General features: G+C 33.6%; 2 protein-coding genes and 1 long non-coding RNA gene across 3 annotated transcripts; 1 reads left to right on the top strand and 2 right to left on the bottom strand.

Moving 5' to 3' along the window:
* Positions 1–2,433: 2,433 nt before the first annotated feature.
* Positions 2,434–4,314, bottom strand: LOC132294295 (peroxidase N1-like). The gene is made up of 3 exons (XM_059792097.1): positions 3,782–4,314; positions 3,491–3,653; positions 2,434–3,013 (listed from the first exon to the last, which is right to left on the bottom strand). Exons 1-3 carry the CDS (start codon positions 4,175–4,177, stop codon positions 2,613–2,615), a joined length of 960 nt encoding a protein of 319 aa, XP_059648080.1. The 5' UTR covers positions 4,178–4,314; the 3' UTR covers positions 2,434–2,612.
* Positions 4,315–10,235: 5,921 nt separating this feature from the next.
* LOC132295857 (probable inactive receptor kinase At5g58300) lies at positions 10,236–16,033 on the top strand. Its single transcript, XM_059794126.1, has 5 exons — positions 10,236–10,427; positions 10,527–10,678; positions 13,239–13,325; positions 13,707–14,851; positions 15,308–16,033. Exons 1-5 carry the CDS (start codon positions 10,236–10,238, stop codon positions 15,979–15,981), a joined length of 2,250 nt encoding a protein of 749 aa, XP_059650109.1. The 3' UTR covers positions 15,982–16,033.
* Positions 16,034–16,952: 919 nt separating this feature from the next.
* LOC132294293 (uncharacterized) lies at positions 16,953–19,132 on the bottom strand. Its single transcript, XR_009478027.1, has 2 exons — positions 18,953–19,132; positions 16,953–17,234 (listed from the first exon to the last, which is right to left on the bottom strand). It is a non-coding gene; the product is annotated as an uncharacterized LOC132294293 (long non-coding RNA).
* Between the last annotated feature and the right edge of the window lie 3,081 nt (positions 19,133–22,213).

Genomic DNA, 22,213 nt, shown 5'->3' with positions numbered 1-22,213 from the left:
GGAAATTATTGCACCCCTCTTGTGATTCTCAAGTACTTGACCTAGAAGAAAAAACTTGGGATGATGTTTCAAAATATGTTAGATTTCTGTGGGTTGGTCAAACAATAATATTAAAATCATTGACATTGTCCACCATATGTACGAGTGTGTATATATATATATCTCGCAGCTTAATTACAGACATATATACATGCGCGTGGGCCCACCGTTGACATTGACCACATCCCCACTTTTGATATTTGTCGCTTCAATCCACAAAATTGCTCTAGCAGTAGTGCCTTGAGCACTAGGCTTGGTACTTGGAAATTCAGTCTGACATGTCACCTTGTGGACTCTGCATATTGTACAATGTATAAGGTGAGCCTCCCATTTTAGACTACCATGTTGTTCTGTTCACAAAGACTAAATTATGTTGTAGCACTATGATTTGGTTCCCTTCTAAGCTGTCAATTATGTTATGGAAATTATTATTTTATGAACTAATACACTAACTTAATAAAAATATAATTAATAGGAAAAGTAAGCTTTGCAAATATATAAACACCCGTGTAATATAAGTTATTGCATGCGAAGAATGTAATAAAATAAAATATAATAATTATAAAGTAAAGTTAAAGCAAATCTGACTTAATGTTAGAAAGGCATGTATAAATCACATTGATCAAAAGTTGATAATCCTATATTTGTAAATAGTGAAATAATGAATTCAAACAAAAAAGGAGCTGTGAAATTTACCTGCAGTGGACAAAAATGGAGATAACGTCGATGATTGTTGGCCTGTTTTGCGAATCAGATGTGGATTTGGCTCCCAAATCAAACTCTAACCGGGACTGTATTCGCAGTATAATTTTGGTAGATCAAGCTCTCCATTGAAGAGCGAGGAGCGAGGAGAGACCAGTCTGAGTCGAGCTAGAGAGAGAAAGCGAGGAAAGACAAGAGAGAAAGTGAGGAGCGACGAGAGAGGATTGGGGGTAAAGAGAGAGTCTGAGTCGAATTAGAGAGAGAGGATTGGGAGTAAAGAGAGAAAGTGAGGAGTGATTGGAAATTGGAAAATGAAAAATGAAAAAAGAAAAATAAAAAATGAATAATAAAAATGAAGCATTTTTTTTTTACTTCCGGCATCATTTTTTATAAAGTGCTTTTAAAAATGCTAATTTTTTTGCTGCTAGACCCATCTTTTCTTGTAGTGATCTAATCATTTTTTCATCCGGATCTAATGTGAGACAAGCTCCCCTTTCTAAGGTACATTCTCCCCCACCCGAGCCTGCGCAACGTCCTCGTTGTGGTTGGGTCACCCTGCTTATACGAAGTTCAGACCTGGACGCCCTCCGTGCCGGAAGCTTGGCGTGACACCGAATCAAGGATTAGATCCGACTCTGATACCAACTTTAACGGGTGAACACTTATCAATTTACTCAAAACTTTTGGATAGTGCTATATACCCACCCATTTATATTCAATTATTTTTTCATTCAGATTCAATGTGGGACAACTACCCTTTGTAACACCAGTCTAGTCTTAATTCAAATTGCAGGTAAGAAGTTGATCCCATCACATCCAAATCCAATTGATGGAAGTACTCTTAAATTCAAACTCAAAGAAAAATGTAAGAAGTTGGTTGATATCACATCCAAACAGCCGGAGCCATTAAGGCCCGGGCTGGCCAGCCCCGCCATATTTTTCACTCTTCAAATTCTTTAATTCCTTTATAAAAAGGTTACATTATTCTACTTCTCTAGTTCTTTCATTTTTCTTGTTTGTTTATTCTTTCTTTCTTCTTCTTAAAAATTTTATTTTTGCACTCATGCATGAAGTATGTACTATGTACTGTAACATTTTTTTTCTCTTATTATTCTCTTTTTTTATTTAATTTTATTACTATAATGAACTCAATATGTGTATTTTATATTTTTTAATTTTTCTTTAATGTAATTTTTTGTAAATATTAATGACATACTATTTGAATTAAATTAATGCATCGTTATGCACTTTTATTTTCTGGATTACTATCTTGCCGCATTGTTAGTTTCAATATATTTCCATTAAAATTGATTCCTGGCTTAGTTTCAATATATATATATATATATATATATATATATATATATATATTACAAGGTAAGAAGGGTTAGAAGTTAGATTAGTAGGTATAGAGAGCACTCCAAAATCTATCGAAGACGTTAACCTATTGAGTTATCGAGGCATCCGTTTTTATTGAGATATCATGCATCATTAAATTGACTAAAACTAATTAAATCAATGAAAAACCTACGACAACTGTTTTTTTTTATTATTTTATTTGAAGTACACTCCCCATGAAATGAAATCTCAACTCCACCCCTGCATCCAGATCACTTTTTCTTCATTTTGTTCCCTTTAAGTTGAATACAAATGTTAAATAATCATCCAAAATGTATCCCATTAATCAACAAAATATGCTAGTAAATTAGATTAATCTTATTTCCTTCTTTGAAAGAATTGATACATTATTAGCTTCCAGTCATTAACAAAAAGCAAAATCATCAGCTTAATTATGCTGGTTGATGAATAATTAATACAACTTGCAAGTCACTTTTGCAACTCCACTAGGGAATGAAATTGTGATGATCGATCAGTTAATTAATAGCACTGCACACTTTGCGAATCTCACCAGCAGTGCCAGTCTTCACACCGACGTTACTCATCTTCACCATGGACTTACCAAACTCCACATTGAAGCTCAAACCAGAGAATCGCTGGACAAAAGTCTTTGTAGAAGCATCAGTCCACAATTTCTGATCAGACTCTAGTATTCCCTTTCCATTTCTCAAATTGGTAAAGAATGACGAGTCAAACTTCTTATCACTACCGTTGTCTAGTCCCACGCGCTTCGTGCCATCACCGTTTTCTGGACAGAGTGATCGGAGAGTGGGGAGGAATGCCGGGGCAATGGAAGGGTCAGCACCACCTGTGGTTGTGAAGTTATATAGTCTGTACCTGAAGAACTGGCAAGCTGAAGTTCCAATAGTGTGTCCTCCTATTAACATAAACACACATGTAGGACTTTTTGTTAACCGAACATTAGTGTGTACATATATATAAATATTTATATATAATCACATGCATATGTATCAGCTAGCATCTAGTAATTATTCATGGTACTTTACGGGTTTGGCTTTTAATGAATTTAAGTTTTGTATCCTAATTAAAAATTCCAAGTGACAATGAGTTCAATCTAACTTTTGTTCAATTAAAAAAATATGAAGGAGAATAATTATATATAAAAACATTCTATGATGTCTTGAAAGTGTTTCAAAGAAAGATACACGTGTTCAGTTCGTATCTCACTTGTTTATGCCTGTCTAACAGAAGTGTTGGTACTTTCTAGTGTATCAGTATACAATAATTATTTCATATTATTTGATCATTTTTAACCCTTATACTGATAAGGGTCTCGTTCATGGAACTAGTCCTTTTATATATATATATATATATATATATATATAGTGCTTACCAACAAGCGCGACAAGATCTTGAGTGTTGAGACCTTTTGCAGCAAATTTGCTTATTTGGACAGCGACGGAGTCTGTGAAACCAGGCAAATTGTTTGTATCAGATGCCAAAGAAACCAGCCCATCTCTCCGCCCTGTAGGCACCGCCCAGCTCGCTCCATTGCTCTGCATGAACCATTCACTTTAACCTCCATTTATTGTACATATATATAGAATATTCATGTACATATAAACATATATATTGTAAATTCGTAGTAACACGTACATACAATATGATCGAATTTAGTACGTACCAGAACTACAGAATCACGGGCAGCAAGGGCTATAATATCAGCACACGAGACAACACCGGGGCATGCAGCTTCAAGCTGCTTCTTCGCATCGTCAATGACTTCATATCCTCTGAGCAGGAGATTTGGGCCAGCCGTTTTCTCGGTGGAAGGGCCATTAATGAGGATTGAAGCATCACAGCCTTGGACAAAACAGTCATGGAAGTGCATTCTAAGCAACCCCGGTGCAACCGTGGCATCGGATTGGAAATGGGCTTTAACCGTCAACTGAACTATGGATTCAGCTCGAGGACACGACGTGCTATAGAACCCGACTCGAGTGCCTTGGCCACGAGCCAATGTGGTAGCCATGGCAAGCCAGAGAAAAAGAATAATGTGTGTTTGGTTAGAGCAGCCCATTTTAAAATTAGGTTTACAAAGCAATGACAATATTGAAGGTTGAGTGTGTGTATATATATTTATAAGAGAACTATAGAGAAAACAAACTGGGGTTTTGTTAGCTATAATGAGTTGATGAAATGAGTGGAGTGGTTTGGGGTTGTGATTGATGGTGTGAGAGGTAAGGCATAGAAGGGTGGTTTATATAGTGCATAAAAGTGAGGAGAGGTCAAATGTTCCAAACAAGTAAGAAAAGTCGGCTTCTAGAGAGGAAAAAGAGGAGGATGAGTTGGGATGCAATATGAACCTGCGTTTACCTTCTTTATCTTGTAATGAAGTACTGCATCTACATGGTAGTGGTGGGTTTATTTCGTTTTCTATATAGGTTAGGTGAGTGTGCATGTTATCCTTTTTTTTATTGGTACTTTATATATCTGTTTGTTATTCATGAATTGCATGATCACGCGGATCATTGTTGGCGAATTGTCCTAGGAATGAATAAACAATTGAAGATTAGGTAAGGTTGTGGTGACGAAATTAAGCTATAAAATTCAATTTTATTATTTTTTAAATTTATATCTTTTTGACATACGAATCTTACATCTGTTGCTTCTAGTCCACTTGAATCAATTCTTTTGGATTGATATATATATATATATATATATATATATATATATATATATATATATATATATATATTATTTATTAATAATATTAAGATTGTATATTGTATATTGTTATTTAAGTGTTAAATTGGAGAATTATAGGGAAGTCCTAAAACTAAGATGAATTAAATATATAAATAATTGAATATGTGGAGCTTATCTTTTAATACAAATTGATAATTAGTAATTTGTGAATTTTTTTTTTTTTTTTGGTTACTAGTTAGAGAGGTGTACGTTTTCCAAACTTTTTTACTGAGACTAATCATCTTCGAACATGCGGTAGGCCTTAAGAAGTTGTGTTAAATGCAGTTAATCATAATGAAGGAAAATTTATGCTGATCATAGAATAAATTAGGATGTATTAACCAAACATAAGAGTATGTCTGGTATATTGTGTGACCAACAAGTTTTTTAAGATTGCAAGGAGAATTCTACTAAATAGTTTTACATCAATTAAGTCATACTTTATAGGATAGAGTACGCGTTGGAAAGGTATTTTCTTTTCTTTTCTTTTTTTTAAGTTGAATGGATATGCTTTTATAAGTAAAAGAAAATATGTACACAAATGCCCCGGAACATTCTCCAGAAGCACAAACAGATTACAACAAGATCACCAATTAAGACCATTACAAGAAAACAACATATCTATCAAGAATTCCAGCACACTTCTTAATTAAATTAAACTTCATAATCTGCCCCACTCTTAAGATTTAATGAAGCAAATCTTGCTTTAACTCAACTCTTAATCAGCCTAATAATGAGTTGTAAAGGAGATGACATGTTTCTAAATGGCCTTGCATTTCTTTCCTAACAAATGTAGTATATAGCAGCTGAGAGGAGGAGTTTGTGTGTGATGAAATAACCATGAGTCCCAAGTGTTAGAACACCGATCAATGACCTTGATCTCTCTATCTGTTAGGTTTGATATTGTAGAAGACTGCAGCATCTTGTATGAACTCCCATATAACACAACATTAATTGCACCTAAAGAAAATGAGATCTAGTTAATCCCAATCAACAAGACAAAGATAACATGCATTAGTGTAACGTTTGTGCATCATTGGTTTAGAATCCGAGATATAGAGTCTATCTCTGAGTGCCAACCAAACAATATGCCCATGCTTTGAAATGTGATACTTAAACCAAATGATATGATCGATGCCAAACAAATAATTTTCATGGAGGTGTATAATATTTCATAGTAAACGTGTGACAGTAATCCGTTAGAGCACTTGGTAATCATTGTGCACTTGATAATCATTGTCTCAAATAAGGTATTAATTGTTGTAGGAGGTTCAATGCTATGGAGTTGAGATGTTAACAAACAATTAATATACACATAAAGTGAGTAGCTAAAATAGAGAGAAAAAATGATGAGTGGTAAGATAAAAAATGATATAATTATAATGGAACATAATCTCACACACTTGTGAGATGGTTGAAGTAATACCCATATGACAGAGAGAAAATATCACAAATGCAATTAAGATTATTTAAACATGTGCAAAAAAAAAGATAATTAAGTACTTATACAATTGGAAAGAGTGATATGATTGATGTTGAAGATACTAATTTGGAAAGAATCAGCTGGAAGATTAAAATTAACGCGGTATATAGAGTTCATAAGAAGACATGTGATTCGGCTGACTATTTAAGTTGAATTTTTTTAAAAAAATTAGATAATTCTGGTCCATTAATACTTGATTGACTAGTTAAATTCAGATTATTGGATTGAAAAAATGTCCCCATAAGAATGTATTAATATATTACAAATAAAATATCAACATGAATTTTTATTGGAGTAGTCCACCACATGTTAAAAGGATAAAAATCATTTAATAATTTCTCATTTATGTATCAGATAAAGCAGAGAGTTTTGATTGAGAAAAATACCGTGTGTCTAAATACTCTCAAGTATTATAAAATTTCTCTCTCAAATTGAAAAGGAATATATAAAATAAAAGAAAAAAGTTTAGTTGAGTAATATCAATATATTATATAAATATAGATGATGACATATTTGATTAATATTTTATCCTATAACCATAAATTAAGACTTGTACATAGCTTTTAAATTTTCATTTATTTCACCACATATTGAAAATGAAATGATAGAAAAAAACAAATTAAGATCAATCTTTTACCATGTCAATATCCCGGAAATCATTGCACCCCTCTTGTGATTCTCAAGTACTTAGACCTAGAAGAAAAAACTTAGGATAATGTTTCAAAATATGTTAGATATCTGTGGGTTGGTCAAACAATAATATTAACATCATTGACATTGTCCACCATATATACGAGTATATATATATATATATATATATGTCACAGCTTAATTATAGATAAATATACATGCGCGTGGGCCCACCGTTGACATTGACCATATTCCCACTTTTGATATTTGTCGCTTCAATCCACAAAATTGCTCTAGCAGTAGTGCCTTGAGGCTTGGTACTTGGAAATTCACTCTGACATGTCACCTTGTGGACTCTGCATATTGTGCAATGTATAAGGTGAGCCTCCCATTTTAGACTACCATGTTGTTCTGTTCACAAAGACTAAATTATGTTGTAGCACTATGATTTGGTTCCCTTCTAAGCTGTCAATTATGTTATGGAAATTATTATTTTATGAACTAATACACCAACTTAATAAAAATATAATTAATAGGAAAAGTAAGTTTTGCAAATATATAAACACCCGTGTAATATAAGTTATTGCATGTGAAGAATGTAATAAAATAAAATATAATAATTATAAAGTAAAGTTAAAGCAAAGCTGACTTAACGTAGAAAGGCATGTATAAATCACGTTGATCAAAACTTGATAATTTTGTATATGAGAAAAGTGTTAAAAGATACAACCAGTTCTCAGCAGTGCCTCTTAAATATGCACGATTACATAAAGGCAAAAGAACAAAGTCTCTATATGTTGAAGTTGCCTCAAAAATATACATGAATAATATGGAAATATAACTCAAAGATAAATAGAAAAGAATAATTGTTTGTCTGTAGATACATCTCTCTTCTTTTGGACTAACCAAATTGGAATAAATGAGCATAGAGTGGGGGCACTTAAAACCTGACCTTAAACTACTCGGGCAATACCATCACACTTATTCATGACTTTGTATTTTTAATTTGATTGGTGGGTATTTGGTCACGTGGATTTATTCATTGAGAAAAGAAATAGTTAATTATCAATTAAGAAGAAATTCAAATTTTTGAGATGGGGAAAGGCTTAATAAGCCTTTTTTCTTTAACGTGGATTTATTAATTGAGAAAACAAATGGTTATCAATTAAGATGAAATTCAAAATATTGAGATTGGGGAGGGCTTTATTATGAAATAAGCCTGTTTTTTTTTTTTTTTTTGTTAAAAAAGTTAATAGGCCTAGTTAATACATGTGCTACTTAGTAAGTCCAACATGTAAATACCGAAAAGAATTAAAATCCATGGCATAAATTAATAGTCACAAAAATATGTCTAAAACGTGTACTTAAATACACAAATATATATATATATATGAAAATTCAACCGTCCTAACCAAAAAGGGTATAAATAGATGATCAGTGGGTCCATTGTGAGTTTCATTATGGGATTTACATGTAAGGGATGAGATTGAAAACTCACTACGATAAAGACTTTCTAGATGTTTCGTATATACTCCCCGTAAAAAAAATCTGACCCCTTATAATCTTACAATAAAAAAAAAAATTCTTAGACTAATTATTCAATAGACCAAGTATAGAGACAAGTTGAACTCTTAGTTACAATCCTAACCTCAAAAGCCAATACTAATTTCAAAGATTGTGGCGCACCAACTTGCGATCTCTTTCTTCCTTTATTTTTATTTTTATCTATGTACGTTTGAGAGCATGTACATTAATGTGAGCTCACAGTTTGAAAATCACTGTCTTATCTTTCCAGAAATAGAAATAGAAATCAAAGAAATAATTTATGTTTGATTGAATTAATTGGGCATAATTAAGTTTAGTGATTTGGTGCGAATTCAAATCAAGTTGGATTGTTCCACAAGCATATATATATATATATATATATATATATACACGTGCTTGAGCTGGCTCATCATAACAAGTCTGCTATTCTCTTCTTTTGAATGCAATGTAGTTGAAACACGGGTCACTACGCGTTATCAGCACCAGAAACAAGAAGAAAGCTACTCCACAGAAGTGACCAAAGTGTCTCAATTGATCAGGTCAATTTTTGACCTATATTACAAAAGAGAATGAGAGGGAGAGAGAGAACAACTTGCTAAGACAGTGAAAATTTTCTTTTTGTACTTTTTTTTTCTTGAAAATGGTATATGATCATTTATTTGTTGGTACACAAATGAAAGTCTAATTTGGTAGCAAGATCATGAATGAAATGAAATGGCTCCTTTATTTTCTTATTTGGTTTAATATTTAAAGTGCGAATGATCATTTGATACTTTAAAATGAAAATTTATTCCACATCTAAATGGATAGAATAAAAAATTATTTCAATGAATGAAATTAATTCTTGGCCATCTCCACCACCACCGCCTTCCATAACAACCCCCACAACTGCCACCACAGCTGCCTTCCATCGCTGCTGCGGCCATGGCCTTCTGCCGCCATCTTCCATCGTCGCCAGCCTTCTACCACCATCATCTTTCATCGTTGCGCCCTCACTTCCACTGCCGTCACTTTCCACCACCACTACTTAGAATATAGATTACCATTTTATTCCTACATCATTTCATATTTACAACCAAATAATAGAAATAAGAATAACTATTCCTTTCCATTCTCATTCTATTTCATTCCTACATTTCAAACTAGGCCTTAGTCTTATGTCCCACATAGATTGGACAATCCTCCTAACTTAATTTGAATAATATCCTTATTGGTGGTTATTATTTGACATAGAAGTGCAAGTATCTTTTCTTTTAAAAAAAAAAAAATTGGGAGTAAATAAATGGGAATATTTAATAAATGAGAAACACTATACAACCCGAGCGGGCCTGGCCCAAGAAGTAGCCCAAAAATACAACCCAAAGGTGCCTCAAAGCCTAGACAACTCACAACCAACAACATATTAATTCAAGAGACCCATGTCTAGAAACTAACGAGTGGGCCAGCTCAAACCCAACTTGCGTCCAGCCATGATTTTTCATGGACTTGGATAACTATTTGAGTTGCGGTTGATAATATGTGTGTTTAGAAACCAAAACATAGTCTAAAAATGATGACATGGCACATTTGTGATCTGCTTGGACATTCTCGTGGAGAGATCCAAATTCTTGATCAAAACTAATCATAACTACGTGTTCTTAAAATATTACTCTGCCTGTTTCAAGAAACTCTCAAAGCATGCCATTTTGGAGGTATTCAGAGAGGAACGTGAGGGAGAGTGAGATGGTATATTATGGGGGATGATGACTCCAATTTTAGGGTTTTATTGAAGTGGGATCATACCAAGTACTTCTACATTGGTGACCATTCGGAGACTCTTTTGTGGGATTTCATTCACTCATTTGATATGTGGTTTGGCGGAGCTGATCAAATTTTGATGTCTGATTTTGGAGTTTCTTCAACTGCTCACAAGGGTCTTCATCATGTAATCATTTTTTTTCCCCCCTATCTATATACACTCAAATGCCATTACTTGATTATTCTATTACTATATCAATTTTCCAATAATCCATTACTTCAATAGATCAATGTTAGCCAAGAATTGCTCAAATTTCAAGGAAGAAAATGTGGTCAGTTTGTTAAATTCATTCTGCTTGTATCTCTAGGTAAGCTAGTTATTAACTTACTAATCTGTGAGAAGTATGGAACTAACAAGCGAGTTACTATTCGATATTGGTTATGTACGGTCTATACTAGATGCTAGGACATAGAACAAGCATTTGACATTATTTTTGCATTAGTTGCGAATTACGTCTAGCTCCATTTTCAACCAAAACTGTCGCCAAAAACACAATAGCCTAACTTTAGAGGTTTTTATGATTTATTGACAATATCATGTACAGATATCTTCCTTCTGGGCAACAATAAGAAACTTTACCAATCCAAATTCACAAAAATGTCATAAAGTTCCTTCAAACATAAACTCCTGTGCAGGGAACTACTGTACAGAATCTCCCACGTGTTTGTAAACATGCCTCACTTAGTCAATGACACATTAAGCCTAAACCCACCAAATTGGCTGTATTGGTGTTACATGAACCATGGTACTTAGGCAGAAATGCCTAGCCGAACAACCTGACCGAGCATCACTTCATCCCTTGGATGCAAAGGGGATCTGGGTCCCACTGCATTGCATCCAAATGATGCACATGCATCAGCTAGCCTGTTCAGTTGGTTTTTCTGGCCAAGTATCATTTTTCGCGTTACGTAAGGCATTTCAAGTTTCTATCCTAAGAATATTTATAAATTAATGAAGGATATTGAACGCGGCCAGTGTAGCTGCTTATAATTAATATCAAGCAATTTGTAAGTGTAAGTGTTGGTGTGATGTAATTTGGAAAGCAAATATGTTGCATATATAAGATGTATGAGCTGTGTTTAATTAGCAGTTATTTTCTTTATCAAATGCCATCTCCTTCTTTTGTCCCTTCTAAATTACTAGACATTTATAAGGAGTCCATTTGTATGGTCCATCCCACCATTAAAGAACTAAAAATATTTACTGATGTGTATGTTGACATATATAATATACTCTGTTATTTATATAACCCTGCTTATACAAATGTTGATAAGTATTTTTAGTTTCTTAGTTGATACTCACGTACCTTCTCCTCACGGAATTGTTTGCACTCAAGAGAATTCAAACCTTAGACCTGATACTTCCTGAAGCACTAAGGCTAAGTTCTTACCCATTTACAGGGAAGGAGGGAGTTAAGGCCCAGAGGCTACGTGGCCCCTTGGATTTTCTCCCTCTCTTATATTCTATAAATTTCATCCCAAAAATATCACTCTTTCTCTCTCTATATATGTATACTCCTAAATATTAACTTATATATTGTAAATCCCCCCACCCCCCCCCCCCCCCCCCCCCCCCCCCCCCAAAAAAAAAAATCCCTGCCACTGTTTAAATAGGGATACTTAACATCATGGTCATATGGACTTTAGGTAACTGTAATAATTAGATATGCTAATTCACATGTCAGATTCTATATGCCTTTTACTTTAATTATTTGGCATGCTAATTAACATATACTTTTTTAATAATTTCAATTAGATTAAATTATGATATTAACTTATTTGTCAACCATATATATGTTTTTACAATACATATTAGTAACGTGCCGATGACCAACACCATATAATAATTTCTCCTATGCAACGATCAACTGTTGCAAACTAGAGAGAAAAGTTCAACTTGTCATTCATGAAAAAATCTCAAAAATTATTATGAGGGGTAAATTGCTTTTTGATAGAAAAAGTCGAATGTTTTGCCATGGGGACACAAATGGCAACAACAAAGGCTTTGTAGCATATAAAGCACTTAGTAGCGACAAGAACTTATATCTAAGCGCAACTGGTTTGCGTTTGGCAATTAAAAAATTACTCCATTCAACATTACTGGTTTATACTCAGTAGTCACATCGAAAGAGCAGATAAACAAATTCTGATCTATTTTTTAATGGAAAGTTTTCCCAAAATAGTTATGCAAAATTGAAAAAATTTCATTGACAGTAAACAAAATATGGCATAGCATGAAATATTTTCCTCTAGAAACGCTCACCAGTTTTAAGCTTAATTGCTTAGAGAATTAATTACAAGGATATTGAGTTAAGAAAACTAGCTCCTTGAACAAAATGAAGTCTGAATCCAACACTTATTTAGTCCATTGATGGGAATATGGATACGAGAGAATGTCCACATCCTTCGTACTAAAATAAGCATGAAAATATATACTGGCTGAGGAATTGTTTCCTAGACCTTCTTTAATTTGAGATCTGCAACACCCCCATGTCAATCTTAGTGCTTATTCTAGTGGTAAATCCCAATGCTAAGTATGGGAGCACGAATTTATGTCAATGGGAGATTTCTGTGAATCAAATCATTTTCCTGCTACAAAAACATTTAAATTTGGCAGAGAATACTAGTACATCAACCGACTCACAACATTGCGAGTACTCACAGCCCTTTGTGGAGGTTGAAATACAATTTTCCTTTTTGCCAATAATTTTTTGAAGAGTTTCTAGTCATCGTTGTTTCATAAAATCCAGGACTGCCATTCATTTTTATCAAAATTAAATTAATAATCAGCCAACAAAGTCGATTTTGAATACCATGATATAGAAACATATATCCCAAGCATTTTATATATTCACTTATATTTTTTGAGCAATAGAAAGTTTCACACCACCACCCTCTTAGCCTGGTGGTTCTCTGATGCCATTTCCTGCAATTGCAGGATCAAACCCGGCCATAGCTTAGCTCTAGCTACAACATATTCAGGGGCCAAATGTGTAATTTCGATGGATATAAGGATATCCAACAGGTACATTCTAGCTAGAAAATATATATATATACATATATATATATGAAAACTATGTACACCTTCCTAGGATTCTCTTCTGATAATTCCAATAGAAACAGCCACACAATCTCCTTGTTTTCATCTTCTACAATGCATGTACTGATCAAACATCAATAGCTGTGCTTGGGGGAAAATAAAACATCAATAGCTGTACGAGGATCTTATTACTAGCAGTCACTATTAAAAAATCTAGTATATGTCACATTTCCATCTGTGTGACAACTGACAACCTTTCCTAGCTGATATATGAGCCACCTAGCTTACACATTTAATTTGCCTAATGGCTTATATTCAATTCTGCAATATTAATCTTCTCCTCATATATGTTCTTTTGTTCTTCAGATGTGAAATCGCTGATGGTGATCCTTCAACCGGCTTCAATGGAGCCGAGAGGGACGCTCTTTTGGCTCTCAAGGCCGGATTCAACCATCCTTTCCTCAACAACAACTGGACCACTAATCCCCAAATGTGCTACATGAACAAAACTCCAGGGTGGTATGGTATTAAATTTCTCAGTAATCGTGTGACCGGATTATTGTTGGAAAATATGGGGCTAACCGGGACAGTCAAGGCTGATGCACTAGTGAACCTCACTGAGTTGTCCGTCCTAAGTTTCAAGAACAATTCAATTTCAGGAAATCTAATGGATTTCTCATACAATTACAAGTTGACACAAATTGACTTGTCAAGAAACGAGTTTGAAGGTCCTATATCAGCCTCACTTCTGACCCTCAATTTGTTGGAGTCACTGCAGCTTCAAGACAACAATTTAGTGGGTTCAATCCCAAACTTCAATCAGTCCAGCTTGAGACAATTCAATGTATCAAACAACCACCTTACCGGTCCCATACCGGATGGTACTAAAGTCCTTCAATCATTCAACTCGTCATCATTTTCCGGTAACCCGGGGTTGTGTGGTCCGCCCTCTCTCACTGCCTGCGGCAACAGTACAAGTGAGAATGACACATCTAGTTCAAATGGAGGAGGCAAGCCAGTTTTCTCTTCAGGTTTGATTATTATAAATGTTTTTGCCTTCATAGTAATTGTGTTGCTTTTCACTATCTATTGCAAAAAGTCTATGAAGCTTAAGAAAAAAATAGAGAAAAATAGGAATGCACAAGAGGGGGTACAAATGGATGAGAAAAAGATAGAGGAAGGAGAAGAAGAGAAAGGGAAGCTTATTTTCATGGGGGGTGAAGAGCGTTTTGAACTAGATGATCTCCTAAAAGCTTCTGCTGAGGGTTTGGGTAAAGGGAATTTTGGGAATTGTTATAAGGCCATGCTAGTGCACGGACCAGTCGTCGTCGTGAAGCGGCTAAGGGACTTGAGACCTTTGACCAGTGAAGAATTCACTGGACAAGTGCAAGTGATTGCTGATCAGAAGCACCCAAACTTGTTGCCCCTTGTTGCTTACTGCTATTCCAAAGAAGAGAAGCTGTTGTTGCATAGATTTGCATCGAAAGGAAACCTATATAATCGCATTCATAGTAAGTTTACTTGACCCTTCTTCATGGTTTTATCATTTTATATTCCTCCATTTGGTTGCTAAGAAAGTGATTATATACTGTGGGTATGCTTCCAAACTACTACTTATATATATATATTTGGTTTCTTTTCCATTATAATCTTGGTAATCTTTTGGTCCCTTTGACATGTAGATGCAAAAAAAAACCGAGACAAATGGCTAATCTATTATTTGAATATGAACTGTTAGATTATATACACATGTTGTACTCATTGTATCTTGTACTATTGGGTTATTTGAAAAAGGTCTTTCTTTGAAAGATTTACATCGTATATGGTACTGTAAATTTATTTTTTTCCTCACAACACTCTATTTTTTGCCAACTTATATATTCCCTGTAACTATAACAAACATCACTTTTTGCACTTTCTCCCTTCATCCTAAAATGAAATTAATTCTATATTAATGGCATACATAGGAGGAAGAGGGACGAGGGATCGGATTCCATTTCGGTTTAGGTCAAGGCTCTCCGTTGCTCACAGTGTAGCTCGAGCTTTGGAGTACTTACACCTCAACACCAAGTCACAAGCCATAGTCTTTCATGGCAACTTAAAATCAACAAATGTTCTTTTTGATGAAAATGAAATGGTACTTGTCTCCGACTATGGTCTCACCACGCTTATGGCCCTTCCACTTGCGGCTCAACGTATGGTTTCATACAAATCACCAGAATATCAAAGTCACAAGAAAGTGTCCGAGAAGTCTGATGTGTGGAGCTATGGCTGCCTTCTTCTTGAGCTATTGACAGGAAGGGTTTCGTCTCACTCGTCCCCACAAGGAAGGAATGGTGTTGATCTAGGCAGTTGGGTTCACCGGGCAGTTAGAGAAGAATGGACGGCTGAGATTTTCGACGTGGAAATATTGCAGCAGAGGAGTGCCAACCATGGGATGCTGAGACTGCTACAACTTGCCATAAAGTGTTGTGATAAATCGCCAGAGAAGTGGCCGGAGATGGGTGAGGTGGTGGGAGAGATTGAGAATGTAAAGGTCACTTACTCACCAGAAGAAGAAGATGACTTGTCCAGTGATCGATCATACACCGATGATTCCATGTCCGGACCTCCATCAGTGATTATTGGAGATGAGAGATGATTTTGTTATTATTGAAGCATTGTTAACATTAGAAAACAAAAATTGTTTGTAATTGTGACGGAAACAAAGTAATAAATGTGGGGTATGGCTTAAGTTTACTTTGGAATTGGCTAGTGGATGAGACAATAATCCTTGTTACTATGTTGATATATACAAAATAATAATAATTAGATTTTTGTCTAATGTTTTCTATGAATTAATGCAACTTTAATTGTTTTTTTCATTTTTTCTTATAGGTGGACATTCACTATAACCAAACCCAATTTTATTTAGGGAGAAGTGCAGAAAACACTTGAAGTATACTAGCACTTTTACCCCTATTTGGAAGAGTGTGCAATAAACACCCTTAATCTTTTGAAATTATGCAAAATTACCCCTCTGTCATAAATCTGACATGAATTAGTGCTGTAATACCTATTTTGCCCTTTTACTCTTCCCAAAACGCCCAAGGGGATATATATACTACAAATCTCATACTATAGGGGTATTTTGTGCACATTACCTTATATATATATATATAATTTAAATATTTTTTATTTTTATTTTTTTCTCTACATATACACCTTTATTATTTTCTTTCTCTATACTTCCTCTAGCATTTTTTTTTTTTTCTCTAGCATTGTATTTCTCTCTCTATTTTCAACTAGGGGCATACATATAATAATATTACATGGAATCTTCAACCTCTGAGTAAAGGCGAATGTTACTGGCATTGTAAAGTTAGAAATCCTTTAAAGATTTCAAATACAAAGAGAAACCCGGGTAGTAAGTTTTATGGTTGTGCAAACTATAGAACTGATTCATGTGGTTTTTTAAGGTAGAAAGATGAAGAATTGCCGAGTACTACTGTAAATTAGTATGTGATTTTATGACAGAGGTGCAAGAGTTGCAACGAGCTAAAGCACCCATGAGTGTGAAGGATGAAAAGTTATTGGAGCTATAAAATATGAGAGTAGACTTAAGAAAATAAGTGAAAAAAATGCTGAAGTTCAACCTTCGGTACCTACCGTTGCCGGAATAATAGTTAATTTATCAAAATAATCATCATAAACAAAACCCAGTTTCACCCTCAGCAAATGTACCACTTTCACCAAAATAAAAACCCATGTAGAACCATTTTCATCAGGTCATCCTAGTCAATAAGCAAGCAGCCTATACAAGTCATCCTAGTCATACCCTACAAAGTTCTGCATATGTTGTTGAGATACCAAATTCCATCAATAGTCCCTACAAACTGGCCAACAAGTAATGACCTGTAACATTAAACAAAGCATGAATAAGAACTCGATCAATGCAAACTGTCCTAAAAGTAAATGCAAATATGAGAAAAAAAATTTCAATAAATATATATTAAACTTCAATCTAAACTGTAACTAAACCAAAATCCATTCATTTTAAATCATTCAAATGGAGCCTTAAGTACAATCTTAAAATGAAAATGAAGAGAAATCATTTCTTATTTCCCATTTCCAATACCAAAAATGTCATCAATCATTACTGAACTCTCCTTAAACCACCAAAAACACACACACATACACACTAATATTTTCTTCATCAGATCTCAGTTCATTTCACATATTGAATGGAGATGCCCTCTTCTTACTTTCTTATTCATGTATTCTGGACACACACACAAACACACACACACATCACATAGACTCTTCTCTCTCTCTTATAAAGATTATTAATTTCCACATAACAGTCCTTAACATCGATCAAAGAAACAAACTTTTCATTATATAAAAAGGGAACATTAACTAAGAATTTCTATTCATGATCACACCACCTATTAAAAGCCAGCAAACGGAAATTAATCATATATATATATACCACCATAAAACTTGAAATTGGCCAAGAATCAATAACACCTCTGTAATATATGATCATGAATACTTCAATTTTGGGAGGTTAATTACAATACCCAATTATTTGAACCAGAAGCAAAAATAACATTTTCGAATTCTTAACATAATTTGCAAGTTATAATTAAGAACAGGGTTTAACCAGTTTGGCAATTACAATTCAATATAATACAATAAAATGCCACTAGTTTTGGCAATGTTAATTCAATGCAATGCCACACCAGTTTTTTTTTTTTTTTTTGATAAGTATCATAAGACTGCATGTATATATAACATAACTCATATTCTATGCTATGTTTAGAAAGTATTACTACTACCCAAATACCAAATATATCCTGAAAATAAATTAATAGGAAAAAGGGTAAGAAGAGGTGAAATTAACTCTAATGCAAAAATCAAGTTTCCTAGTTTTTAAGTGTAAGAAGAGGTGAAAAAAATGAGAAGAATGAGAATTGTACAAGTTTTCAAGTTAGTGCAAAATTCAGCTATTTTTATGAGATGACACTACAAACACTTAAAAAAAAAAATAAAAAGCAAAGAAGAAGAAAAAAAATTTAATAAGAGTAACAGCCAATGCAAGACCATAAATATCTGCTGATACAACAAAAACTTATTTTCTGACTCAAATTAAAATTTAAGAAAAAACAAAAACTCATTTTCTGACTCAAGAAGGAGACAGATGCAGGGGTTTGTATTTGAATTTTCTGACTCATTTTCTAATAGAGTAAAAAAAAAAAAAAAAAACTCTAAAGGTCTATCACAGCTAATACAACAAAAACTCATTTTCTGACTCAAACTAAAATTTAAGAAACAACAAAAACTCATTTTCTGACTCAAGAAAGAGACAGATGCAGGAGACACATGTAGGGGTTTGCATTTGAATAACACGGACATGTACATCAAATCAATATCCAGTTCAGCAGTCAAAACTAGGCTCTTTGGTCGCTAATCAAGAAAGAAAAAAAAAACCCAAATTGAGACAGAAAAAAAAACCCAAATTAAGAGATAAAAAAAACCCTAATCGAGAGAGAAAAAATAAACCCAAATCGAGGGACAGAAAACCCCTACATAATCTAAATATTTAATCGGTAATATACATGAGAATATACCTACTGTGCTCAGTTTCTGAATCGACGAAGTGGATGATCACTCTGTCAAGAACGTGAGATCGCGATCGCGTCGCGATCGCCATCGCCATCGAAACCTAGGGCTAGGGTTTGTTGCCTCTTTCTCTCAAGAACGCGAGGCAGATGAGAGAGGAGACGACAGAGGACTTCTAAAATGTTGGAATGTGGCCAAAACGACGACGTCACTATCCATTGTCCTTTTTGGTCTTTTTATAAAATTTTGTATTTTTATATATTTTAAAAAATTATTGACTAAGGGCATTTTAGTCAAGTTTAACTTTAAATGTGTGGGGGACTTAATTGTACCAAATTGAAATTTGAGGAGTATTTTTTGCACGAGAGGAGTGTGATATACATTATATACATATTTATGGGGTATTTTTTGCACTTGACCTTTTTATTTATTATAGGTGGACATTCATTATGAACAAACTCAATTCATATGTAGAATTAGGGGATTTCTTACCTATGTAGAATAAAAGAGGATAAAAGAGGGACTTCTGAATTAACGGTCCTTTCATATTCTAAATAATTTCTCTTGATGAAATTAGTTTCCTTCTATAAAAAAAAGAAAAAGAAAAAAAAGTTGATCAACATTCAAAGATAATAATAATAATAATAATAATAATAATAATAATAATAATAATGATAATGAAGAAAGTTAAATAATTATATCAAAAGCAGATCAAGCATTTTATAAGCGGAGAGAAGTACAAAGGAATGAATACTTAACATTCGTTATGCATGTAGTAAAAGCATGAAGATGAGTGTCGCTATGCATGTATTAAAAGCATGAAGATGAGCTTTAAAATAAAAATGTAATGAATAAACAATTGTTATCATAACTTAATGATAGTCACTAATAATCTAGAAGTTGTTTTAACTGCATATTGAGACCTAGCTGCAAAATAGATTGTTTCTGCTGCATGTTATTATTATATATACTACTTTTATCGATTTCTCACTATTGGCGAATTTATTATTTTGTACGTAAATGTTATTCGGTATATCCTGATATCATCAACCCTATAGTGTAGCTTAGCTGGTTAGGTCTTGGGTTTGCTCCTCAATGGTCACCAATTCGAGTCTCCTCATAGCCACTGGAGGCTTGCCCAATTGTTAACTTTCAGTTTCGTGAGATTAGTCGAGGCCAACGCAAGCTGGCTTGGACACCCACTATTGTCATAAATAAAAAATATATCACGGTATCATCTTTCTGATTTTTTATATTCAGAGGGGTTCTTTAGTGATATAAAATAAATTTTTTGTGAGATAGAGAATTTAATTTTAAGTTTAATAAACAAATAATTATTATTAATGCCTAAATCGCTCTCCACAATTTTATTAGGAGGAAGATTAAAACGATAACTAATGTAACATGATAGTATAGAGATAGACATCGAATATGGACCGGATCACGGTCAATCCGATCCGAATCCGATAAGCATAATAAGCAATCCGATCCGATCCGACAATCCGACGGATTCTTGCATAGTCGATCCATATCCGAAATTCACTCTATCGGATGTCCGATCCGGTAAGTCTGATCCGTTTACTAAAACACAATCAAGCAAATTGATACAAAATTAGGGTAACAAAGAGAGAGATAAATGGGTTTTGTATCAAAAAAGGAAAAAGAGAGAGATATGGAAGAAGAACATGAAAAAGGAAAAAAATGACGAGGTAACTTTTACTGAAAAATTAGGGCTTTCTAATTAAATTAAAGAATCCACAAAGAAAAATTTCTTACTCACAGAACGTACTTGAGTTATACCGGGAATGCTATGAATCTATGATTTCAAAATAGAAGACAGGGTGGACATTTGTAAGAAAAGAAAAAGGACAAATAGAAGAAAAAAAGAGAGAAAATAACTAACAAGAAATTACTCCGGCAGTTGCTGACTCCCCCTTCTCCCTTCTGACAATAGATCGATGACTTGCCCTTCACCAGCGTTTATCTGACTGGAAACACAAATGCAATACAGACTTTACAGTGACCTGAGTTTTGTTTTTGTGGCTTGAATCAATAGGCAAAAGATTTATTACTATAAGGGTGGAAACACGGTAGTATTGTATATATAACATTGTGATTAATTTAATTTTTTATTATTAAATCTATAGAAATCTTTTATGATATATATAATAATATATATCTATAATAAAATATAAATATAATAATATATTATTTTAATCTGATCGGATTATTAACGGATCGGATCAACCTAATCCAAATCCGATTTGTTAAGTTATCGGGTTATCGGATTTGATGCTAGATCCATATCCGACTAAACGGATCGGATTCGGATCGAATTCGGATCAAAATCCGATCCATTGACAAGTTTATATAGGGATATGAGTCACATATTTAATTCACAAATAGTACGAGTTAATCAAGATAGGGTTGTTACGAAGTTGATACTTAAATAAACATATTATTTTATTTTATTAATAACGAGATGGAATTGGTATAAAAAAAATGACAAAATAATTAATTCGTAATTAAAAAATTTAAGCAAATGGTTTGTCAAATAAAAATAAATAAATCATCTACTATTTTCTGTTTTGTAATGCCAAAAAGCCTCAGTGTTGTACATATATTATCTAATTCTATAAACTATATACTGTAATATTTTCATATTATAAATAAAAAATCATCAAAATTGCTATACACCTAACAAATTAAAATTTTAATTTATTTGTTTGGCCACATTTTTTCGCCCCCGCTCTCTCACCAACAGTGTGACAGGTAATAGCGAACTCTAATCCGCTTGTTTCTTCTCCTTCTTCATCCATCATCATATTCTTCCTCTCCCAACGATAAAACACCCCAAATCCATTTTCAACAGGTCAATTAGAAACAAATACTCATTTTTAGTCAGCAGATTCAATTAAACCAATCACCATCCAAGCAGAGAGGGTGATAGAGTGTGCCATAACCAGCTAATTGAGGATCATGTTTGCTATGGTAATTAGTTTCCTCCTATATATCATATTATGACAATAAATCATAAATCCTGAAAGAAAAAAAGAAAAGAAAAAAAAAAATGTTGATCAGACATTCAAAGGTAATAATAAAAATAATAATAATAATAAAGAAAGTTAAATAATTATATCCGTTTAAAGTTAAAAGCGGAGAAAAGTATAAAGAAATGAATACTTAACATTCGTTATGCATGTATTAAAAACATGAAGATGGGGTTTAAAATAAAAATGTAATGAATAAACAATTGTGCGTTGTTATTA

Source organism: Cornus florida, unplaced genomic scaffold, assembly GCF_030987335.1.
Source record: "Cornus florida cultivar Cherokee Brave unplaced genomic scaffold, ASM3098733v1 CherokeeBrave_3.0.0_Hap2_Chr02, whole genome shotgun sequence".
Taxonomy (NCBI): Eukaryota; Viridiplantae; Streptophyta; class Magnoliopsida; order Cornales; family Cornaceae; genus Cornus; species Cornus florida.
This window is presented reverse-complemented; position numbering and strand designations above follow the sequence as displayed.

Coding starts and splice junctions, on each gene's coding strand:
- LOC132294295 (XM_059792097.1), bottom strand. CDS start 4,177: ATGGGCTGCTCTAACCAAACACACATTATTCTTTTTCTCTGGCTTGCC. Junction 3,654..3,781: donor CCCGTGATTCTGTAGTTCTG/GTACGTACTAAA, acceptor TGGTTCATGCAG/AGCAATGGAGCGAGCTGGGC. Junction 3,014..3,490: donor AGATCTTGTCGCGCTTGTTG/GTAAGCACTATA, acceptor TTATGTTAATAG/GAGGACACACTATTGGAACT.
- LOC132295857 (XM_059794126.1), top strand. CDS start 10,236: ATGGGGGATGATGACTCCAATTTTAGGGTTTTATTGAAGTGGGATCAT. Junction 10,428..10,526: donor CTCACAAGGGTCTTCATCAT/GTAATCATTTTT, acceptor TTACTTCAATAG/ATCAATGTTAGCCAAGAATT. Junction 13,326..13,706: donor GATATAAGGATATCCAACAG/GTACATTCTAGC, acceptor TTTGTTCTTCAG/ATGTGAAATCGCTGATGGTG.